The following is a 24478-nucleotide window of genomic DNA, read 5'->3' as shown; positions in this document are numbered from 1 at the left end:
GCCATAATAAAATAAAACTTCAAGAATTAAAGTAACAAATCTGCACTTTTAAATAATAATATATATAGTAACTGTGACCGGTCATTCACCTAGCGTTTGACACTTAGGGTAAATAATTGAAGCTGTTCAAACTTTCTGTAAAAGAATTTTAAAAAATCAACAAAAAAATAAATGCAATTCCAGTCGAATATATATTTATTACATCAAGATTCGGGTCACAGCGCACTCCGACGACGCACAGTAATCTATCGTCACGTCGTAATTGGATTGAAATAAATTCATTTATTATTAATTCGAATATTTCGATATATCGCTTCGAATCAGCGATGGAATGGAAATATTTTAATTGAAGGCAAAGATCTCTGGATTCGCATTTTTTTCTGTTTAATCAAGCAATTAATGAAAGAATCAATCTTTTGTGAAATAATTGTTTAAATTATTGTTGAAGTTATTTATTTATATCGTCTATATGTTCCTGATAACACTTGGAATTTAATTTCATATATTTCCTTCTTAATTCTTAAAACACGACCACTGGCCTGAGTAAAACCAACGCAAGAATATCTTTATTAAATGTTTATTGATGCTGCTTACTTGTGGGTACCACCCACTCATGTTATATTCTATCGTCAAACAGCAATACTTAGTATGGGTGAGTGAGCCAGTGTAACTACAGGCGCAAGGGACATAACACTAAGTTCACACGCATTAGTGTTATGAGTAATGTTTCATATTTCTTACAGCGACAGTGTTTACCACTTACCATCAGGTGACCGATTTTTCCGTCCGCTTACCAATTAGACTAAAAACTTTTAAGAGGTTACAGGACCAGCTGGCTCCTTTTAAAACAAAATTTCGTGAAATTTTAATTGCCATTTTATATTCCTGTAATATCAGTAAAATAATCTGTACGATGATGACGATGATTGAAGCGATTCTTTGATTTATATTAATTAATTTTCTTGATTTATTGACGTGTGTTAGTGAACCCTATCTATGTCAAATATATATAGAACTACAGGATTCATACCATTTACCATAGTAAAACTTTACAAAATACGCTAATCATGGTTGATTTCGCCGGCTTTTCATTATTTATACAAAGTTTTGAGTTTAACTGAATTTTGAAAACGAAATAAAATAAACATCGTGCCACAGACGGGATAAAAGAACATTGTACTGTCCCGGTTTCCTAAAATCGACTTGACTTTTGTTTTCTTTATTAATGTTACGGAAAAGCGTGGTTTTTTGCACAATTTTTCCGTCTATTATAGCTGAAATTCGCATAAAGGTCAAATTTGCGTATCAGCCGCTTTGGAACTGAAGCGTTGGAAACCGTTTTACGATGATACGCGATGTTCTTTAAATAATATAATTATAAGTACGCGTATATATATATATATATATATACATGATCGTGTTTGCTAAAAGTTTCACAGTTTGTTTTTACAGCAGCTCTACTAATATATAGTATAAAAGGTATAAAACAACATCAACGTTTATAAATATAGGACGTATTGTGTCTATTAAATTGTATTTTTAGTAAACTCTATTGCTTCCTACCATTTAGGAACCAACCCACGTCCATCAGCAAAACATATTAATTTTAAAGTTAAGCCTTTCCGCTCTTATTATATATCTATTATTATTATTTTAGGCATATGGGCGAATGGGATCCCTGATGTTAAGTCACCAACGCCCGTAGAATGTCTTCGGTCGGTGGTTTTAACTAACATGACTGTATTTTTAGATGTTAAAAGAGTAACTGCTGAGTTTCTTGCCGGTTCTTCTCGGTAGAATCTACATTTCGAACCGATGGTAGCTTTACTTTAAATAGTTTGTTAAATGACGATTTAAAAGTGCTTGTAATTCCTACTTGAATAAAGTATATTTTGATTTTGGTGCTGTAAGAAATTTTAACGGCTTTACAATCCGTTGGAACTACGATACAGACTTACAATAAACATAATATTACACTGGCAAAGTTAATGTCAAAACGTATTCCCACAGAAATAAGAAGCATTACTCTTATTTTGATTTCAGTACGCAAAGATACACCGAGATTGCTCACAAATTGTCTTTTTAAATGAATCTGCCTTGAGGCGATCCTTTCACAAACTGCGTTTACTATCTTTGTATATAAGTCAATATTCAGAATTTAAAAAGTTTTTTGTTTTTAAATAGATAAAAAAACCCTTGCGCCTCATGATGATCGTCTCAGCCCGTAGACGCTGTTAGAAATATTTACAAATCCTCACATCGCCAATACGCCAACCGCCTTAACGAAACTACGATCTTATGTCCCTCGTGGCTTCAATTGCACCGACTCACTCACTCAAACCTGGACATAACAATACTAAATATTGCTATGAGGTTTTTAAATAATTTGACGACCTCCGTGATCGAGTAGAGTGTACAATTTCATGGGTACGCTACTCCAAGGTTCCCGGGTTCGATACCCGGCCGAGTCGATGTAGAAATGACAAGAGATGTAGCGTTTGTGGTACCGTCGTTACTTCTAATTTTCCAAAACACAAGTGCTTTAGTGGTTATAACACAAGTTAGTTACATTGGGATCAGAGTAATGTATGTGATGTTGTCCAATATTTACTTTATTTATTATTATTATTATTAAATATGTGACAGATGGGCCTGCACAAAGTTCTACCACGAAATGAAGTTAAATTCTTTAGTTTTTTTTTTACCCTTATACAAATATATAATTTAAATTATTAATACTACAATTTTGAACATCGTATGTGATCCCGTTGCAAATTATACCACACATTAACTCACTAAATTCATTATTAACCCAGAAAGCGTTACCAACAATATTGCGATTATTCAAATTAATACGACAATGAGACGGAATTAAATAAAGGACGTATGTACCTACGGTTGATGTAATCAACCCGCGGGCACTCGCACACCGCTCCCGTAAAGACATGTTACAGTATATTTATTTATAAAGCACAGATTAGGTGTATCTTTTTAGATAACAAAAGTTTCACTTTCGGTATTAAAATTGGGGTGTATTTAATTCACAAAATACGTGTTATTATAGGATGGTAAATAATATTATTTATCGTCCTAAACCAACACAAAAACTTCATATATACGTATGTATGTACAACTAGTCGTCGGCCGCGGCATCAATCGCTTCTAAGAGGATGGTCATCGAGTATCATTACATAGTATTAAACGAAGTCGCTTACCGCTGTCTATCCCTATGTATGGTTAGATCTTTAAAATTACGAAACGGATTTTGATGCGTTTTTTTTAATAAATAGATTGATTCAAGAGGAAGATTTATATGTATAATACATGCACAATATAGTAGAGAAACACTGATAATTTTAGAGGTTTCTGAAGTGATGTCGTAAATAAACACATTTTTTGAGCTTACATTGCAAACACTGGCTGAACCCTACGAGATAGATCAAAATAATGTACACCTTAAAAAGGTCTTCAAAAAAGTCTGGGATGGTATATGTCTATCTCTTAGGGATAGCCATATATCTAGGATAGGATAGAAAATTATGTCTGTTATTTGCAAGATTACATCAACCCATTATAACTAAATGTAAGTAATGTAAGTTTGAACCTAACTTTGAATATTCACATTCAAAGTGAGCTTAGTATGTGTCCAGGAACGTGGTGTACGTTTTACATTGACGGCCTATCAAAGATACCACTCCGATACGTACAAATGAAATGACCTGCAGGATTCCAGTACATTTAGAATACCTCGGCCCGTTTTGAAAACAGCAGATGTTTTCGATTTTCAAACGTGACCACGCTCTTTAGACTGTTGGCTCGTTAGTGGTCACCTTAAAACCTTATATCTGCAACAGTTTTCGATTCCCTATACTATACCAGTTTAAAAGAAAACAAACATCGTGTGTACATTACATTAACAGCCTGTAAATTTCCAACTGCTGGGCTAAAGCCTCCTCTCCCTTTGAGGAGAAGGTTTGGGGCATATTCGACCACGCTGCTCCATTGCTAGTTAACAGGTGGAATACACATGTGGCAGAATTTCTTTAAAATTAGACACATGCAGGTTTCCTTGCGATGTTTTCCTTCACCGCTGAGCACGAGATGAATTATTAACACAAATGAAAATTCAATGGTGCTTGCCTGAGTTTGAATCCGCAATCATCGGTTAAGATGCACGCGTTCTAACCACTAGGCCATCTCGGCTATAGTGGTAAGTATCCCCGCCTGTCTCGTGTGTACATTGCGCATTAACTGCACTATACACTAGCGAACCGTCCCGACCTCACACGGGTGCTATTTATTAATAAAGAAAATGATATGATATAATTTATACCCTATTGCACTTAAGAATAAAATATCTTTTTGCCTGTGGAAACATTTTTAGAGTGACATCACCATCGGAGTTTGTACACATACAAACAAACTCAAAGTTTAAATAAATGATTAATTACTAGCTGAACCTTCGGCTTTACGTGCAAAATTTATAAAACTTTATCTGTAGCACACAATCCGACACCCCCATTTTCCATACCAAATTTCATCTAAATCGTAACAGAGTGGCTTTCGAATTTTTAAAATTATAATGTAAGTAAAGATTTACGTTAGTACGTACGTTTACGTATATCTAATCACATATATTATGTATCTAAGTACAGTGGCGAGTCAACGTTTGCCAGATTTTGCAAGGTTATAACTAAGGAAGGGTTCGTGTTTACCATCGTTTCGTTTTAAATTATAAATAAACAAAAGCCTAAGTGTTTAAATACGTCATACATACACGCGCCTATCGCAATCTACCGCAACTCATTAGGGAGATAAATGGTATCGTCAATATGACTAACTTCTATCAAATATATCGTATTCTATGTGTGTTTGTAAATTAACGCGTTACAGTTTCAAAGAAAGCGGAATGTACTGTATTCGTGATAATTGTATTGCTCTTGGGATCTGATTATGAATTTTTATTGGAACACATAGCTACTTTTAACTGGAAATAAGTAAGTGTTAAATAAATTTACAACATAGCTCAGAGTATTAGCCAGCGGAAGTGGCAGTGGGCAGTTCACATCTGTAGAAGAACTGATAGCCGTTGGGGCAAGAAGGTTCTAGAGTGGAGACCGCGAATCGGCAAGCGTAGTGTAGGAGGCCTTGCGGCACGGTGGAGCGACGATATACGGAAGGTAGCCGGTAGAACATGGATGAGAAGGGCCGAAGATTGGGCTCACTGGCGCGCCTTGGTAGAACCCTACGTCCAGCCGTGGAATAACACAAGCTGATCACGATGATGATGAAATAAATTTGCAAAAAGCACGTAAATCCATTGGTTCTTCACCTTTTATTCCGGATGCGACGAATTGCAGTTCCGGTTCATGGGATTCCAGAAGTGTAGTGCACTTGTTTACATATTCGCTTACACTTGGTTAATCTTTGAAATTGACCATTCGGGTTTTAACCCGCGATATTCGACATGGTTGACGTGTTCTAGCCGGGCCATTCTCAGCTTATAATGTTACCGAAATATAATTAGATAGATTTTGACTAGTACTTAAGACAAGTCAGATAATTATAGAGTTTTTTTTTATGGTTGGTTTTTAGAAGGTGGTGTCGCAAATGATACACAACTAATAACAAGTGGTTACCATCGTCCTTAGACATTGGTGCCTGTGGTTTTAAAGACAAATGTGCCACCTTAGGAACTAAGATGTTAGTTAGGATCCCTTATGCCTTTAGTTACACCGGCTCATTCGCCTTTCAAACAGGAACACAATAACATCAAGTATTACTACTTGGTGGTAGAATATATAATGTGACTGGTATCTACCTAGAAGAGTTTCACAAAGCTCTTTGAAAAAAACTCACCACTATAGTTTTTCCACAAACTCATCATAATATTTATAATGTTGTACATGTAAAAAAATGTAGAAATTTCCCTACAAACAAGTACGTTACATAAGTTCTAATTATATTTCATTTACCTTGCGTGCGGTATTTTAATTTACATTACAACAACAAAGGCCATTAATGTAGCTTTGTTCGGAAACAACATTTATAGTTAATAATAAGTAAGATGTTACGATATTTACTTTGTAACTATCCTGCTATCAAAGTTATGTTTTTGAATAAATTTATTTCAGCTGTATCTAGATCTCAATTCTCAGTTCATTGTTTGGGATGGGTCTCCTTTAAAATTGATCCAAAGTTCCCGTCTATTTGCTGCGTTCAGGATATTCTTCAATTCCGCAGCGGTTGGTCAACGGTCTCAACTCAAAGGCTAATCAGCTCAAACGGCCGACGGTCATTTGAGTTACGTAAATAGTACATTGTCACGTCCACTTCAGTATGTTATTTCTGCTATGTGTATAGTTCCAGTATAATTTTATTTCCGATTTCATACTACGTAGTACTATTGGTTTGAAGACTAGTTCCGCAATTAGTTTCTTAAAGTGAATGCAATGTATCCAACCTGCATATCAAATTTATTTATTGAATATTAAAGACTTATTATTATTTCTGAAGTATAAGTTGTTACCTATAAAAGTTCATATTATGACTCCAGTATCTTGTTATATGTTATCTGAAAGGTCTTCAGAAATCACTTATCTCATTCGTGAAATGTTAAAAACCAACTTACGGTGACACGCTATTTCGTTGAATGTATGTCTTGAAGCGTGGATACAGAAATGGCTTCATTCGAGTTAAATCTTATCTGAATCTTAAACTTACATTGATTGCTTTTTTCTCGGTAATCGTTACCGGAAGAACCTAAAAAAACAAATGGTAATTTGCTCTTAACCTACAAAAAAAAACAATTTAAAGAAATAGAAATAAATATGTAAAGTACCTTCTGAATTTGTTATTACTAACTTCTTTCCTAATCTATCAACGGACTTTTTATTTACTTTGGAATATTAAAGATCGCAATGCGAAGGAAAACTTCGGCTTAATTTTTTTTTAACGATTTTTACGTTTACTATACGTGCAAATTGCGATGGATCCCTCTGTCGCCTTAAAAGTCAATGCGGGTAGTGTTGTTGTTTTGAACGGACCTGACTTGTCCGCAATTAGAAGGCAAAGTGGTGTGAGGTTTGCACGCGACGTACGTATCCGTAACGCCCAATTGAGCTAGGTTGACGACGTATATCAACATCTTATATGTTATAATGAATATATTGAAGTCGTATAACGCTTTGTGATCTTGTTCTGCGGTGAGTTTCGAGTTTGTTTTTATAGAATAGGTCTCCTGATATTTTATAATTTCTTTCACTTTGAGTATATTATATCGACTTAAATTAAAACTGCTCTCTGAAAACATATGATAAAAACTTGATTGATATTATTAGAATAGGAACATAAATACGTTTACACTACATTAACACATACATATAGCGTGTGTAGCATGTAAACACACACAAATATACTTCCTAAAAAATCTTAACATATTCAAACAATGAAGCACTGAAATGCTTCTCTTTAATAAATAATTTCAGCATGGTTACATATTTTCCTTATAATTTCACAAGCCACAGAATTCGTGTTGATAAAAGCTCGTTGTATAATAAACGAACGGAATTAAATCAATTCCGTTCAAATTGAAAGCATGATTCAATCAATTCGTATTGCACAGTAAGGCGCTAACTATAATAATTGGAAGAAACGCACGAACATGAATTGGATCATTTTACTTACTAGAGATGAGGAAATATAAAAGTAAATAAATATATGGATACGCCTAATAAAAAAAAAAAAATTTTTTTATATTCTTTATTTTGAAGTGTCAAACAAGTGAGAGCCGAGATGGCCCAGTGGTTAGAACGCGTGCATCTTAACCGATGATTTCGGGTTCAAACCCAGGCAGGCACCACTGAAATTTCAAGTGCTTAATTTGTGTTTATAATTCATCTCGTGCTCGGCGGTGAAGGAAAACATCGTGAGGAAACCTGCATGTGTCTAATTTCAACGAAATTCAGCCACTTGTGTATTCCGCCAACCCGCATTGGAGCAGCGTGGTGGAATATGCTCCAAACCTTCTCCTCAAAGGGGGAGGAGGCCTTTATCCCAGCAGTGGGACATTTACGGGCTGCTTATGTTATGTTATGTTATGTCAAACAATATTTGGTTACTAAACTAAATTAAGATTTATCTAAATCGGCTTATATCTTGGCTGTATCTTATTAGTTGTGACTGTAAAGAACTTGTTTTGATTTAATTTACAATAGTAAAACACACCGATGAGTAGATCATCTGATGGCTACTTATCATTTTACTTGACTTGATGATTTAGGCAGATGATAAACACCTAAAAAGCTTTAATTATCTTAGTGAAGAACTGAATACTAATTCCGTAGTTTTATCATAATATTTATTACGAGAATATTAAATTTACGCGTCTCAAAATGCGAAGCGCAGATATTTGTATAATAATAAAATATTAAAACCTTATCCGAAACGTACTGCATCGTTTCGTGCAAATAATTATACCAAAAGATGCAGTACCTGTGGTCTGTATATTGGTTTAATACTTATTTTATTAAGACATTACAAAAAAAATGTTTCCTAAATATTAATAATGCACCTACAATAGACACACACACATGCGTAGTAGTTACATAAACTCAAATTATTTATACATCGTTTGCAATATTTTAAGTTAAATACGCTGCGTTTCAGCTTGATTTATTAAGTCTTAAACCATGTCAACGACGAGAGCTCACCACTAACCACGATAATTTAGCCTCTCAAGCCTATTACAGACTCTTTGTCTTAACAATGAAAGTTAATAACGTACTGGAATATTTTCCCTTTCTCGACAAATTAACAAAATATAAAGACTTCTTGTATTTGAACGTTTAATATTAACTTTTCATCAGAGTTAGATAGTAGATAGAGTCGAGATGGCCCAGTGGTTAGTACGCGTGCATCTTAACCGACGATTTCGGGTTCAAACCCAGGCAGGCACCACTGAAATTTCATGTGCTTAATTTGTGTTTATAATACATCTCGTGCTCGGCGGTGAAGGAAAACATCGTGAGAAAACCTGCATGTGTCTAATTTCAACGAAATTCTGCCACATGTGTATTCCGCCAACCCGCATTGGAGCAGCGTGGTGGAATATGCTCCAAACCTTCTCCTCAAAGGAGAGGAGGCCTTTATCCCAGCAGTGGGACATTTACGGGCTGCTAATGCAGAGTTAATTTGGAATATTGTATCACAAATATAGTAGTTACCTACTCCCATAATTAAACGATTTTATCCATGGCTATTTTTTATAATAAGTTAGAATGGTACTGACAGAATTTTGTGCGAAGGCTAATCTCAGAATCAAATTTGTGCATAAATACAGTTGCACTTACTATGGTCTCGGTCTCATTTCGATGGGACGGTCCATCACGACCTGAGCAAGGCGCCGAACTCCCGAGGCACGATAAAATAAAATAACAATCTGGTTTGCTACTAAGTATATTAAGACCAATTTTACAAAATTGTTTTTTTTTACTGTATTTAGACTAAAGATATAGTTAATCGAAATAAATACTAATATGGTAAACATATATAGTATGTATATTAATATGCTTTCCATTTCCGAACAATTATTGTTTTTTTGTCAATAAATAAAAGTAGAATTTAAATATCGTCTTATCCTCAAAAAGCTACCGATCACGTAACCCTTAACTGAGCGGGGTCAATCAAAGCGTAACCTTTACAGAGCCCTCATTGAAAGCGTCGCATTGTTAGAATAGATATCTCGATTTTCGATATAAATGAAAATGATGTACGGACGTACAAAGTGAAATCACACGATATATGTATAGCTAGTTATCGCCCGCGACCTCTCTGGGGTTTTAGGTGTGGGTCGTCAGGCATGGAAAAGTAGCTTATGTCCTTGTATAGCATTCAAGTTTGCTTCATAACAATGTTCATCTAATTCGGTTCAATGATTTGGCCGTGTAAGAGCAACAGCCAGACAGAGTTACTTTCGCATTTATAATATTAGGATGGATAAGACACGTATTAAAAAAATCGGCGTTAATCTAAATGACAAATATATTTTCATTAGACTTTATTTTCACCAAAGGAAATTTATTTTTTGTGTCGAATACTCGTTTCGGTGTCTACCAAAATATATTGTCGTGTGATTATTTTATTGTGCTGCCATTATATAATGAAATTTTTATGCGACAAAGGCAGAGATCGGGACGAATTGCATGCTAGATGAAATTATACTGACACATGGGTATTCACTAATGAAACGCTACGATGGAATATGGTCCAAGTGTTCTCTTTAAGGAGGCATTTGACCAGAGTGACTAATATATGACCGATTTTGCTAAATTGTACCATATTACAAAGCATTAAGAGTTACAATACATAATGATCTTCGGTTCGTATCAAGATTATTATATATTTACTTTAGATACGCGTCGTGAACGTGATCAAACATTTGTTTCAGTAAATGAATACGTTTTATTTATTGAACATTGCTTTCGTTATAGTGACATTGTTTCGTCACAATGCCATACGTAATAAAAAAACACGACCTATTTTAATATTATATACTTTGCATTGGTATACGTTGCCTTTCATCAGAATGGTTCGAATTCCGGTTGGACAAAAAAAATATTTGGTTTTTCTATTAAGATATACGTTAGATGTTGTTTTACACTTAATGATTGTTTCAAAATATAAATTAATTAATTTTTTTGTTCAACCAAAATAATTTTTATTTAATAATTGAACACGTATTTACACATAGTAATGTAATGTACAATATAATCACTTTAGAGGCCAGCCCCTTAGCTACGGGTCTTCATAGTTTAGTTTGCATGCGCATCACCAAATAGCTCGTTTTAGGTATTACTGATAAATCTATATAATTATTTTAACTCGAATATTGCTGGTTCAAACCCACTGACTTCATGCTATTTTATTTTTTATACGTGTTCAATGGTATAATATCATCGTCAGAAAACCTGCATGTATCGGATAAAGTTATAAAAGAGAAGCACATTTACATATTAGTAAATTTAATTTTTAACCTACTTCAATAAAAGTATAGCCTACTTTTTATATTATAGGTACATATATAATTTTTCGTTGAATGACATACCGTGTATAATACCCGGCCCTAAGTCACGTGAATGAAATAAGAACGGAAAACGTATCCATGTTATTAAACACATATAATATCAGCTAGCGATATACGGGGTATTCCTGTAATCCCTCTGTCCCAATAACAAGCCTTGGAATTACGACATAACGTTACGGCGAAAGAGCAAAGTTACGCGCACCATGTATATTACAAATGTACATGACACAGGCTGAAGCGTTTTTATTTGTTTACTTACATTGTATTGTAAGAAAAACGCTATTCGTTGGATGTGTTTTAAATTGTAATAGTAAATGTTAGTATTATTACTATTTTAAAAAGCTAAAGTGGTTAATTTGTGTTTTGTCGTGATGGTGATTTTGTCTAATTTCAATGAAATTCTGCTACATATATCATGTATCCACCAAGGTGGAGCAGCGTAGTAGAAAAAACTCCAAATCTTCTACTAAAATGGTGGGGAGGCTCTAGCCCAGTAGTGGATAAAAATCTGTTACTTTACTTCACTATTACAAAGCTGAAAATTTTGTATGAACGCGTTAAACTTAGGATCTATCAGTAAAATTTGAAAACATATTTGCTTTAAATAAGCCCTTTTATTGAGCAGCTGAATATTAAATATACTGTAATACTGCACTACGAAATGCGGGCGCGAAGCATTACCGTGACGCAATTAAAACAAATTCGAATCGGTTGGATTATACCCATTTCATAAATGGATCGTTCTTAGATTAACGGCTTAGTATGATATCAGATTAGAAGTTAATTTATAGACGATGTAACATCCAAAGTCATGGAGTCCACAAAACAAGACATTCTAAAGAAGACATTTCAAAAGAAATAAACCTTGCACCACACACCACAATCATGAGCGAAAGATCACACAGCGGAACGCACTTAGGTCTGAATTGCTCTGTTCACGCGTCGCCGTCACAACGTTTAAGATAATTATCGTAAACTACCTAAAACGAGCTTTTTACTCGTCTCCCGTCAAATCAAATTCGCATTTGCTAAGGCACGTTTAGAAGATCGTAACTCAGACTCTCCGACTGTATCTGAATGTGTTATAAGAGAGTATCTAACTCTTAGTTCAAACTCTTATTGAATTTATTTAAGAAATTTGTAGCACATTTATTTAACTTCAAAAATTCTTGTTTTTTTTAAAATAATAATAACAGAGAGTTACTTAACGTAACGTAGCGTAACGTAAACGTAACTCTCTGTTATCTCTTCACGCTTAAACCGCTGAACCGATTTAGATTAAATTTGGTATGGAGATAGTTTAAGTTCCAGAAAGGACATAGCCTTATTTTATTAAATATGGAGGTGACGGTTGCTATGCCATATGTAGTTTTATAAATTTCGTGCATGTAAAGCCGGCGGGTGCAGCTAGTATAGAAATATTTAAAAGATCGGATAAACAAACATCCAACTACGTAATGAAACACGAAAGCTCCTCGCATTTTATCGACACGGAAAACGAAATTATCGTCGTCTGATGTAAAAAATTATGCAACATTTCTGCGTTATTTCCCTTGAAAGTTGTTGGATTTAATTAAAATGGAATTGTCCTGACAAATGTCAGGAACAGCCTTCCGAAAATGTGACGCATCTCAAAGCAACGAGCTCAATGTTGCGTACCTATTTAATGAGAGGGAACTTGGTAGTAGGTGGGATGAAATTTTCTTTTTTAATAGCTTATATGGACAAACGATCGAAGATACAAGGCTGTTGATTATTCATAATAATCAATCAATCAATAAATATTATTTATTCAAGTAGGTTCATAAAAGCACGTTTGAATCGTCATGTTACAGTGTAAAGCTACAAGTAGTTTTAAAGATAAACTTTTTTATTTTTATAAATTTATTTAAAGACGAATAAATGGCTCACCCTATGGTAAGTGGTCACGTCTGCTCATAGTCGTTGACACTACAAAAAGTACGTACCATACCTTACACCGTCGTCAACAATGTGTCTCTAAGTATAGTGGTTCACTCGATCTTCAAATCGAAACACAGCATATGATTTTAGAATTGATAAGTGTAGGCATTGTAATTATAAGAAAGTTGTTTTCACCAGCATGTTTAGTTGTGGAGGGGGGGGGGGGGTTTAAGATCGTATATTCTTAATTATGAAAAGTAGTTTTTGTCCTTCCTTGAGCTTCCAAGCTTGCTTCAAACTAAACCTCATCAAATTCGGTCGAGTGGTTTAACCGTGAAAACGTAACAGACACACGGACACAATTAATAATAATATTAATACAGATGTAAAATAATATTTATGAGCTTCCAAGAATAAATCTCTTTTTATATATAACGCAGCCCTAGCTTAACAGATAAAAGTTTTTTAAGATTTGATTAGCTAAGCATTGCTATCTTCTTCTTTCGTATGTCAAATCGATGATGACTGAAAGAGATAGATACTTGTTTAACTAAACACTGTCGAAACAATGTTTATAAGTAAGACCATTAATTTTATTGCTGGTACTTTGAATGAGTGTTAACTACACATAATAAGTTAAAATGGTACAAAGAGTTTCCCGAGTTTCTTGTTTAATAAAGGTTTCAATTGTTTTGCTGAGATATAGTTGCAAAATTATTTTAAAGTATTATTTACTTTATAGGAATTATTTAATTGGTAGGCAGACGTGCAAATGGGCCACCTAGTGGTTAGTAGTCACAACCGGCCAAAGACATTGGCGCTGTAAGAAATGTTAACCATTTCTTACATCGCAAATGTGCCACCAACCTTTTAACTAAGATGTCCCTTGTGCCTTTAGTTACAATGGCTCACGCACCCTTCAAAAACACAACAATACTGAGTATTGTTGTTTAGCGGCAAAAAAACATGATGAGTTGGTGGTACGTACCCAGGTGGGCTTGAATACTAGTTTCGGCTCGCGGCTTTAATCGTGTGTTTGTTTGATGTTTTATGAAAAAAAACATGACGATCGTTAAGTAGTGTATTAGTTAAGATGGCAAAGCGTTACAAACTCCCTTTCTCATTCACAATCATAGTAAGGATTATATATAAGGATGACTACGTCATCAATATTCTTATCATATGTCGTATAATACTAATGGCAATAAAAAAATAACGATGTCAACAGTAAACCTTTTTTTAATGTAATTGTTTCTTCATCAAAATATTGTCTCTCACTAACTTGTTTAAATACAAAAAATATATTGAGTTGTATTTCTAAATGTGAATTTCTATTAAAGCAAACATCCACGTCTGGTTTCTTGTGATTGAACCTAAACGAATATCTTTTCACACATAAAAACCTATAAAAATCTGCCGATAAATTAAACCGTCCTCAAAGAAAACCAGATGTTTAGTTCTCGAAGCAGAAGATAAAACAATGTCCAAGAACGATTGAAATATAACCTCTTATAAACAAAAAACACTTGATTTATTGTAAACAAAATCTTTTACCAAACTGAGAGAGAAAAAAAATCCTATCGCTCATCACGAACGCTATCATCTAAACAACTCAATATTCTTTACGTTGATCTTACCCAACGTGTTTATTTGAATGTCTTTTCATCTGTAAATACTTTACATTTGTAAACTTAACTTTTACTCGAAAGTAAACGTACACTAGGCTCTTAATGCGACCATTAAAACTACCGTACGTTACAGCTCCTATTTTCAGCAGCTGACTTTATTGCTGTTATAACGCTTCCAAAACACGTTTATTTAAGTGTCTTAACGTTTTTATGGGACTAGACCGGTCCTTAAGTTGTAATAACGTTTTCTATTGTAACCTTAAACCCTTGTAAGAAGTAGATTAAATTCTTCATCAAAGTCTCGAAATAAACATTCGTTGTGTAATTGGTGTTTTTAATGATGAAATCGATTTTATTTAATATGTTGGCTAGAATCTAGTAGAATCTACTAAATATTTTATTAATTAAGTAGCTAAACTTATTGTGTATCGATATAGGATATAAAGTTTTAACAGGATAAAAAATAAAATTGAATTTTCTTTTGTTGCAGAATTCCGAGATACAAAATGGAGATCCGAACGCTTTACTACATAGTAGCCTTCAGCCTGGGGCTATCGTTAGTCACTGCAGATTTCACTGCAAACTGTCCACAAGAATGCAAATGTGTCTGGGCGAGCGGAAACAAGCAAGCTGACTGTTCACACTCAAACTTTCATGACATACCGAAAACATTAAGCACAGAGATACAGATACTAGACCTAACTAATAATGAGCTGTACGAAATCACGAGGCACGCTTTCGAAGATGTCCGATTAATAAATCTAAAGAAACTTATATTAAAAGAATGCAAGTTAATAACGATACATAAAAATGGACTGAGCGGTCTCGCGATCATGATTGAATTAGACTTATCGAAAAACGACCTTAAAACGTTACACGCGGAAACGTTTAAGGAAACATCGAAAATAAGGTGGATCTTGCTCAATGATAATCAAATCGAGAAGTTAGAAAATGGCCTATTTAATAATTTACCGTTCCTACAAAAAGTCGATTTAAGCAACAACCATCTAGTACAAATAGGCGTTAAGACCTTTATGAATGTGCCAAAGCTTAATATCCTACGATTGGATGGTAATAAATTAGAACACCTTAAAATAGATACGCTGAGCGCTTTAACGTCATTATCTAACCTCGACGTTCACGATAATCCCTGGAAATGTGATTGCTACTTGCAACCTTTCAGAAATTGGGTCATTAGCAAAAACTTCTACACGTCACCGATATCATGTAGCGAACCGGCCAAAGTAAATGGAAAATTATGGAAGGAGCTAGATTCTAGCGATTTTGCTTGCAGGCCAAGTATAATTTATCCTTCGACAAAAACAACGTTGCGGTCGTCTGATACAAATGTAACTCTTTCTTGCCAAGTTGATGGCAATCCTTTGCCAGAAGTGAATTGGGTGTTAAATGCTCAAATAATTGATGGCACGTACAGATATCAAGGAGAAATTAAATATTTTGTGACGCAGAGTAATTCAGAAAATAGTAAATGGGTAAACCTGACTATCTTCGATGCTGGCAGTTCTGATAATGGAGAGTATTTATGTGTAGCCAAAAATGCTGGTGGCGTTGAAGAAAGGAGTCTGACTTTGGCTATAGCTCATGCTCCTCCCGGAATCGTTGCACCTCCAGGAATGGATAACAGCATGTTACCAGTTTTAATTGGAATATCCTGCACTGCAGCAATATTGCTTATCATTTTAGTTATTCTCTGCTATTATTGCTGTCGTAGACGTGGTTCAGAGAAAAAGAACGATAACGTTAATGGCGAGGCCCTAATTGAAGGTTCGGTTATACCAGAAATGGAGAAAAGTCTGATCACAGCCGTTAATCCAGTTACAAAGCCACCTAGAAGATACGACGCTCCTCTATCGATCTCCAGCGCTACTGAAATGTCGGAACTAAATAAGACATTACTTGATAACGATTCTGTTTTCGGTAAGTTGATTATTTTTACTTACATATAATATGTCTAGTATAATAATATGTCTAATTTACAAATTATTAAATTAAGCATACTTAATGCAAAATAAAATAATATATTTTTGAAATAGAGTGTTTTACAGTCAAATAATTTGCGAATTTATAGTTATATATACGATTTCTTTTGTTTTAGCTCACAACGATGACGAAAAGAGATCGCTAGACTTCGATCAACACACGAAAAGATCACAAGATGCTCTGAACGTTGAATACGGTCGTACTGACGGACGCGCGTATCCGCCAGATCTCCTATCGTTCCCAGCGAGAGCCGCGCAAATTTCTCCTGCAGCGAGCAACGCTTCTACTGTTCCAGACACAAGTAGACTACAAATAAACCCAGTTAGCCCAATCCACTCACCTATTTACGGGATGACCACCAATCAAAATCTCTTCAGAACTTTACCGTATTCCCGATCACAATCTCCATTTACTGCGCCAATTACACCGCCAGTGGTAACACCAAGGCAAGGATATGTTACAATACCAAGAAGACCTAGGGTACCATCCTGGTCAAGCACAGCCAGTACACAAATACTCCCTAGCGCTGAAGCACAAGAACCACTATATGATAATCTGGGTCTAAGAACAACTGCAGACGGAAGCTCTGTATTGTCATTAAATAAAGCGGGATTAGAACAGCAATTTTCACCGATGAGAAATAGACCTCTACCAGCTACACCTACTGTTTATCCTAATCCACACCCTCCGGTTTACTACGCTCCTATAGAAGAACAAGAACCAGCTCCTTCACCTGTACCACCTCCATTTACTCCCACTCGAAACAGCATCAGTTCACAAATATCTAACCAACTCTCCACACCAGGTCCACAAGAACCAGTGAACCAAAGAATGAGTTGGACAGCAAAAAACACATCTACACCGCAAACTGAGCCTAGAAAGCAGTTAGTCAACATGATGGATAACAGGAATGCCGATGCTCAGTCGCAAATTTCCGACAACAGTACACTTAGTCGTAAGGGTAAACCAGAAACAGGTTCACTAAGAAGAAATCCAAGATCGGAAAAAGATGAGATTGGTTCACCGTCTAGAGAAGATCCACGTAAAAACGAAAGCAATGTGTCATTGAATCAATCCAGCACTATGGGAAGAAGTGGTAAAATCCCCCCTAGACCACCGCCGAAACCTAAGAAAAAACCTAGTACCGAAGTGAACCCTAACGAACCCTTGTTCGAAGACGAAGGCGAAGACGGCACAGAAGTGTAGTAAACTCGAGATTGACTGAAAAAAAAGTGCCAACGAGCTTTTAGTGATACGTCACAGTGAAGTGATATCAGTGAACGATTTAAAGTGCAATCGGATCATTATTTTGCGGTGCTCGTGTAAATATCTTGTGCTAGATTTTTTACTGATGCGTACAATTGCATTATGGACCATTTCGCGTTGACGTCATAGATAGCGTTGAAGCCCTGAATAAGTTATAACGTTGCGAACTATTATACACATACGTTATATTTTAAGTATTTATTATGTGTGGTTATAATTTTAAGAAAATGAAACGGTAGCTTTTCGATTCGCTTGCCATTAGTAGGGGCGTCTGTTCATCGACTTTCAAGACTGATTATCCTAAATTAATTCTCGCATTCGACATTCCTGTTTCGTATTGATTCCACATTATACCTTTATATCGAGCAATTTCGAATGAGATCTCATTGAAATTAAAATCTAATGGGAAGACGGAACGGATTAGCTTTTCAACTGTTGATTGTGTCAATAGTTTCCAAAAGCGTTTATAATCCTTCGCTCGTTCCAGATAAAGCACGCGTACTCGAAGCGTCCAAAATTAGAGTTTCCCTTATTAGTTCAAAAATCTTTTTTATGGCGACATTTTTCGATCATTTCCAAATGTGTGGATTTTATATTTCACTTACACATACATTCATACTTCTGAAATATTTAACTTAACTTCTAAGTTAATATAATTTTAGTTGTTAGCTCTTTTTAAGACTGTGTATTTTATCAACAAATATTTAACTGTTCACGTCAAATGTCTTAAGTTAAAATGACATTTTTTTAAAACAATCGACAAACATAAAAAAAATGTATTTTCAGCTTAAATGTAATCAAATTTTTAAAAAACGTTTTAATTTTTGTAAATAGAGGTAATCGATTGTGTAAAAAGTATTTCAATCATGCAAAATTAATTTCTTAAATTAATCTCCTCAAATGTCAATCTACCTCTTAAAATTTTAATTTAAACTTTGTTTGATTTAAACCATTCCAATCAGTGATTACGTATCCAGTAGCTTTGAACAAATTATTTTAAAACCGATTAGAAAATATAGTTCCTCGAGCGAAGTTTTTGATACGAGTCGATTTGCACCAACTTCAATTATCGAAATCCTTAGAAAAAGTTCTTATATTGTAAATATACATACCATATATTCAACCATGAATTCATCATTATACATCTTTAGACGTAACCGAAAAAAAATATTTCGTGTTATACATGGTGCGTAAAAGTATATTTATGGTAAAGTTCGTGTGAATAAACATCAAAGAATGTTATAGCACTTTTGTATTTAACTGTACCGTGGTGCATATCGACGTCACGTTATGACATTAGTATGTATTTTAGTTACTGGTGCTTATTTTTGTAATGTTTTTTAAACTTATTTATTATTTTTTTAATTGAATGTACTTTATCGATAGTGATTACATGTATGTTTTATTTTGTCATATTGTGCTTAGTGTTTAAGTGCTGATTGTTTCGCACGATAGTGACATTATACAGCGTGTATTAAAATATTATAATCGTACATGAATAAAAATGTTCAATTCATCCCGATAGTGACTTTGGTAATAGGAACGGTAAATAAAACAAGTGATTCATACTGATTTCATACTTTAAATGTATTTTATTGATCAGTATATCGTTGCGATTTTAAAACGTTTTAAAATTCGTATGAATTATTTATGTAAAATGGTTTTATATTTTAACCTTTTTAATAATTGCGTATGAACTATGTCAAGTAAAAAATAACGAACCGTTTTAATATATTTTCGATGACTAAAAATGTTTTCGTGGTCAATTATACTGTATGTTTTTTTTTAGGACGAAGAGTACAACGTACGGTTTTCACAATATTTACTGTAAACTTTTGTTTTTATATAGATGTAAGCGCTACATGTACATATTATGAACATTATTAAAACTGATTAAAGCTATATTTCAGTATATTTATTTTTTATTTCGACCTTTAAAATCCGAATTAATTAAATTAAAGTAACATTATTTTTTAAAATCAATATAACCTCTTTTTTTAATTTACTAATAATAATCAATCTTGTTCTGGTATTAACCACAGCCTAAAAAAGTCCCAATCAAATCTGGACTATACACTAGTATACATTTCTAGTAGTTTATTAGGTTGACAGCTGTCAACGGCAGATCAACAGTAGGGTAAAAATTCACAGTTTGACCACAACAAGCGTACATTAGTACGTTGAAGTTTTTTTTTTATTAAACTAAGAAATTAACGTATTCAAATGCTGATGTATTAAACACACTGAGATATTTCAGAAAATAACTATAACAATATGATAGGAGCCGAGATGACCCAGTGGTTAGAACGTGTGCATCTTAACCGATGATTTCGCGTTCTGCTTTTCCATACCACAAGTGTATTAGCTACTTACATTGGGATCAGAGTAATGTATGTGGTGTTGTCCAATAATTATTATTTATTTACTAATTTCATCTTAAAGAATGTCGCCGTTTTACATAACACAACATCGCACTCTGATCGACATCCTGAATAAGATTGATGTTTCGTTTGTCAACCTGACATTGCGTGGTATATATATCTGCTGAAAAAATATACTGACAACATTTTTTTTTGTTATTTAATAATTAAATACTGATATATATTTTCCAAATATCATATTTTTTACATTACATTACATTAACAGTCTGTAAATTTCCCACTGCTGGGCTAAAGGCCTCCTCTCCCTTTCAGGAGAAGGTTTGGGGCATATTCCACCACGCTGCTCCAATGCGGGTTGGCGGTATACACATGTGGCAGAATTTCGTTGAAATTAGACACATGCAGGTTTCCTCACGATGTTTTCCTTCACCACCGAGCACGAGATGAATTATAAACACAAATTAAGCACATGAAAATTCAGTGGTGCCTGCCTGGGTTTGAACCCGACATCATCGGTTAAGATGCACGCGTTCTAACCACTGGGCCATCTCGGCTCTTCAATAATACACATATATATTATATATCAAAATATAGATACATCATTACAAACTACATATATACTTGCATACTTTATTTAGGTATGGACAGATAACAGTTTTTCAAACGATACTTTAAGATGGACAAGGATTTAGACTGCCGAATATAATTGGGTAGTGCATTCCAGAGTTACTTACTATATTATAAAAGTTAATTACTATTATTTTATTTACTTTTTTATATAACAGGCAGGTCAACGGGATAATGGACCATTTGACATGATTATGTAAGAAATATTAATAAGAGTGGAGGTCATCGACCGAGGTGTTACACTTTTAATGAAGATTTTTGCATTACTACTCAAAGGTCCAAGTGTTTCAACTGCAAATGGGACAAAACATAATTTAGAATCAGATATGAAAAGCAAATAAATTAAATTTAATACAACAGCTCTGTCTCACAGATCAAGACAAACTATAAACCAATCAACATAAACAAAATCGTGACGAAACCTCATAATACTGACCCGACTACATAAATGAGCCCTTTCTTCACCGATACATAAAACCTTTGGGGATGGGAATAGGGGGTAATAAAGAAGTAGCCGAGAAATGAACCGATGACCTAAATACAAGTCATAAACGCACTCCCATTGTGATTTTTACTGCCCAATACTTGCCTCATAAATTTTAAGACGCTAGGGATGATATATTTTTTTAAATATATACAATACCGTATAAAATTATTGAGAAAGAAACTCGGATTCAAGTTAAATCTCACTCATAAGACGTTCTAAATATTAATAAATTTATAATGTATAGGTTTGTATAATTAAATTATAAACTAACAGAATTACTGAACTTATATTTTAACAATAAATAAGAAATAATCTACTTCATTATTTGATATACTTTACGTTATCTATGAACGAAACACATTTTTTACAAATTTTATTTCAGTAACGTTTAATTGCTCCATCTGATAGGAAGTGATTCTTTACAAGTACAGTAACATTGCTATAAGTAGAAACCACTCCTCATACCGTCTTAATCTCTTGAGCAATTACACTAGCCTTCCGAACCGGAACAGTACAAAACAGATTACTATTTACTGATAGGAGAACTTGACCTCCATTTAATTTGTCACCAAATTTGAAAAAATGAGATTAAAAAAAGAAAAAGTCCCATCGATTGTTATGTTCAAAATGTCTTAATTTCATATTTGAAACCGCAACACAACGCAAGTGGTAGAATAAAATAAACGACTAGTGGTCAGCATCTATCAAGTCGGACGTGCACAAAGCCCTACCGCCGTAAATAAAAGTAACTTCTTATTAAACACATTAGAGGGAAAGCGTCGACTATATCTCAAATCGTACCAAATAAACTGATGTGAATGACCTTTCGAAGCTTCCTGGACGTGTTCAATCAGAGAAATCACACTAAAATAGATTCGTACTTCGTTCTTGGTTTGTGTATTTCAATGGTCAGAGAAAAGTAGAAAGCGTAAACGTGTTTATTCGACGATTTCTCGTTACCAATAATATTTTAGTCTGTGAACATAACCTGGGCCGGACCGTAAGTTTAGGGGGCCCTGGGCTAACACTACTTAGGGGCTCACCTGAGACATATCTGAACGTAGACTTGAATTAAATTAATTGAATAGGTTTGATTAATTGCAGGACTCGCAGCGCTGCAAACCATACGACCTGTTTAATTTAATAAAGTTATGGATTCTTTCACATTATCGTATTTTTTTGACTTTGACTTGACTTAGCTGGGGCCCCCTTGAATACACGGGGCCCTGGGCTGAAGCCCAAAAAGCCATATCATAGATCCGGCCCTGAACATAACTAAAGGTAAAGTAAAGCATATATAAAGGCTCTGAAACCATCACGGCTAAGTTATGAAAGCAATGTTTAGGCGTCAAAAGCGCAATGGTTTACATGCCGCCTATCGATGTAAAATGGCGCAGGATCGAACCTGACCCCTTGGACTATTGTCGTCCCCACTCCTAACACAAGTGATAAAATTAAAAGGAGGGGTAAACAGGAATATAAGTAATTCCTTAATTAATTTGGGGCGTTGCTAGAATTCTTTAGAAAAAAAATATGTATCACTCCTAGCATATAGTTGAATATAACTCCGAGCTAACAAGACTAAGTAACTTTAAGTAACACTTTCTCAATAGTTTTAATACGCTGCCTTTTATAAAAACACTTAACTGTACACGCGACTTCGTACGTGTTTGAATTTTTAAAAAAAGTTATTGTTGTAGCCTAAATTATTCCTTATTACAACAGCATTCTGCGAATGTAAGTGCCGTCAAAATCGGTCCAGCCGAGATTAGCCGGAACAGACCGACAAAAATTGTAAAAAAATGTTATTTTGGTGTACGGTGTATATATGTACATATGCATATAGTAAAAAGCGGTTATTTTAATATTGCAAACAGACACTCCAATTTTATTATATGTATAGATAGCCGTACGTATACGTACTAAATCACTATAAAATAATTCATGGAGTTTTGTTAAAGATAAATAGCCCGATAGGTGTTTCACTTCTTATATGATTCTTCTCTTGGGGATAAGGTGTATTCCACCAGGCTTCTACAATAATTATACACAAATGAATTCTCACTAGTGTTTGGTCGGGAATCACGCGTACCAACAAATGTTTACGTTGAATTTATTACTATACGTTAAGCTATTCTAAACTTGGTGTTGTAGTTTGTAATGATCGGTAACTTGCCAAATACCTACACAGTGCCAATAACACGTGCCGCGATTTTGTTTACTAAGTTTATTTATAACTCAACGGTTTTTCGCATCGGGTAGTTTTTTAGTACGTCGATTTCGAGCAATAATTAATTTGAACTAAAATTCGTTTAAATATCTCAATAAGTAATACACGTGTCTTTTTAATAAAACGAGGATTCCGCTTATTAATAATGTACATTTATTTTATTATATCAGCAAATAAGTTCTTGACTTTGACTTGAGTTCGTTGACTTGACTATAGTTACAACTTCCAACGAAAGCAACTCACATAATAAATATTACTTTCCATCGCTTAAATTACATTATTGATTGACTAATCAAGAAGTTGATTAATTTCAATTAAAATTACATGTCATTTGACAAACAAGAAACTATAAAATTTATTTAATTTATTAATGTATTTTCGATATAAAAATTAACTGTATAAAATAGTGTTACTTTGCTTATTTTTTTAATAAAGCCATTGCACATTTGAGTGTAAAAATTTAACGTTCTTGAAATATATTAGAATTTGTGACATATGATAAACTTGACAATAGTTTTTGTTATAGCAGAATAAAGTACAAGGCTATGTAAAATGCTGAGAGCCGAGATGGCCCAGTGGTTAGAACGCGTGCATCTTAACCGATGATTTCGGGTTCAAACCCAGGCAGGCACCACTGAAATTTCATGTGCTTAATTTGTGTTTATAATAAAGTTTTTAAATAAATAAATAAATAAATAATTCATCTCGTGCTCGGCGGTGAAGGAAAACATCGTGAGGAAAACTGCATGTGTCTAATTTCAACGAAATTCTGCCACATGTGTATTCTGCCAACCCGCATTGGAGCAGCATGGTGGAATATGCTCCAAACCTTCTCCTCAAAGGGAGAGGAGGCCTTTATCCCAGCAGTGGGAC

General features: G+C 34.3%; 1 protein-coding gene across 2 annotated transcripts in view; it reads left to right on the top strand.

Annotated features, from left to right (window-relative positions):
• The window catches only part of LOC125072348, a 174832-nt gene extending 155085 nt beyond the window's left edge, over positions 1-19747 (top strand). For both annotated transcript variants that reach the window (XM_047682956.1, XM_047682955.1), the window contains 2 exons: positions 15104-16551; positions 16730-19747. In XM_047682956.1, the coding sequence (XP_047538912.1) occupies positions 15120-16551; positions 16730-17820 (2523 nt within the window). In that variant the 5' untranslated portion in view covers positions 15104-15119 and the 3' untranslated portion in view covers positions 17821-19747. The remainder of the gene's footprint in view (positions 1-15103; positions 16552-16729) is intronic.
• Positions 19748-24478: the final 4731 nt, after the last annotated feature.

The sequence above is a fragment of the Vanessa atalanta genome, chromosome 21 (genome assembly GCF_905147765.1).
Source record: "Vanessa atalanta chromosome 21, ilVanAtal1.2, whole genome shotgun sequence".
Lineage (NCBI taxonomy): Eukaryota > Metazoa > Arthropoda > Insecta > Lepidoptera > Nymphalidae > Vanessa > Vanessa atalanta.
Note: the sequence above shows the minus strand (reverse complement) of the source record. Positions and strands in the feature narration are given on the sequence as shown.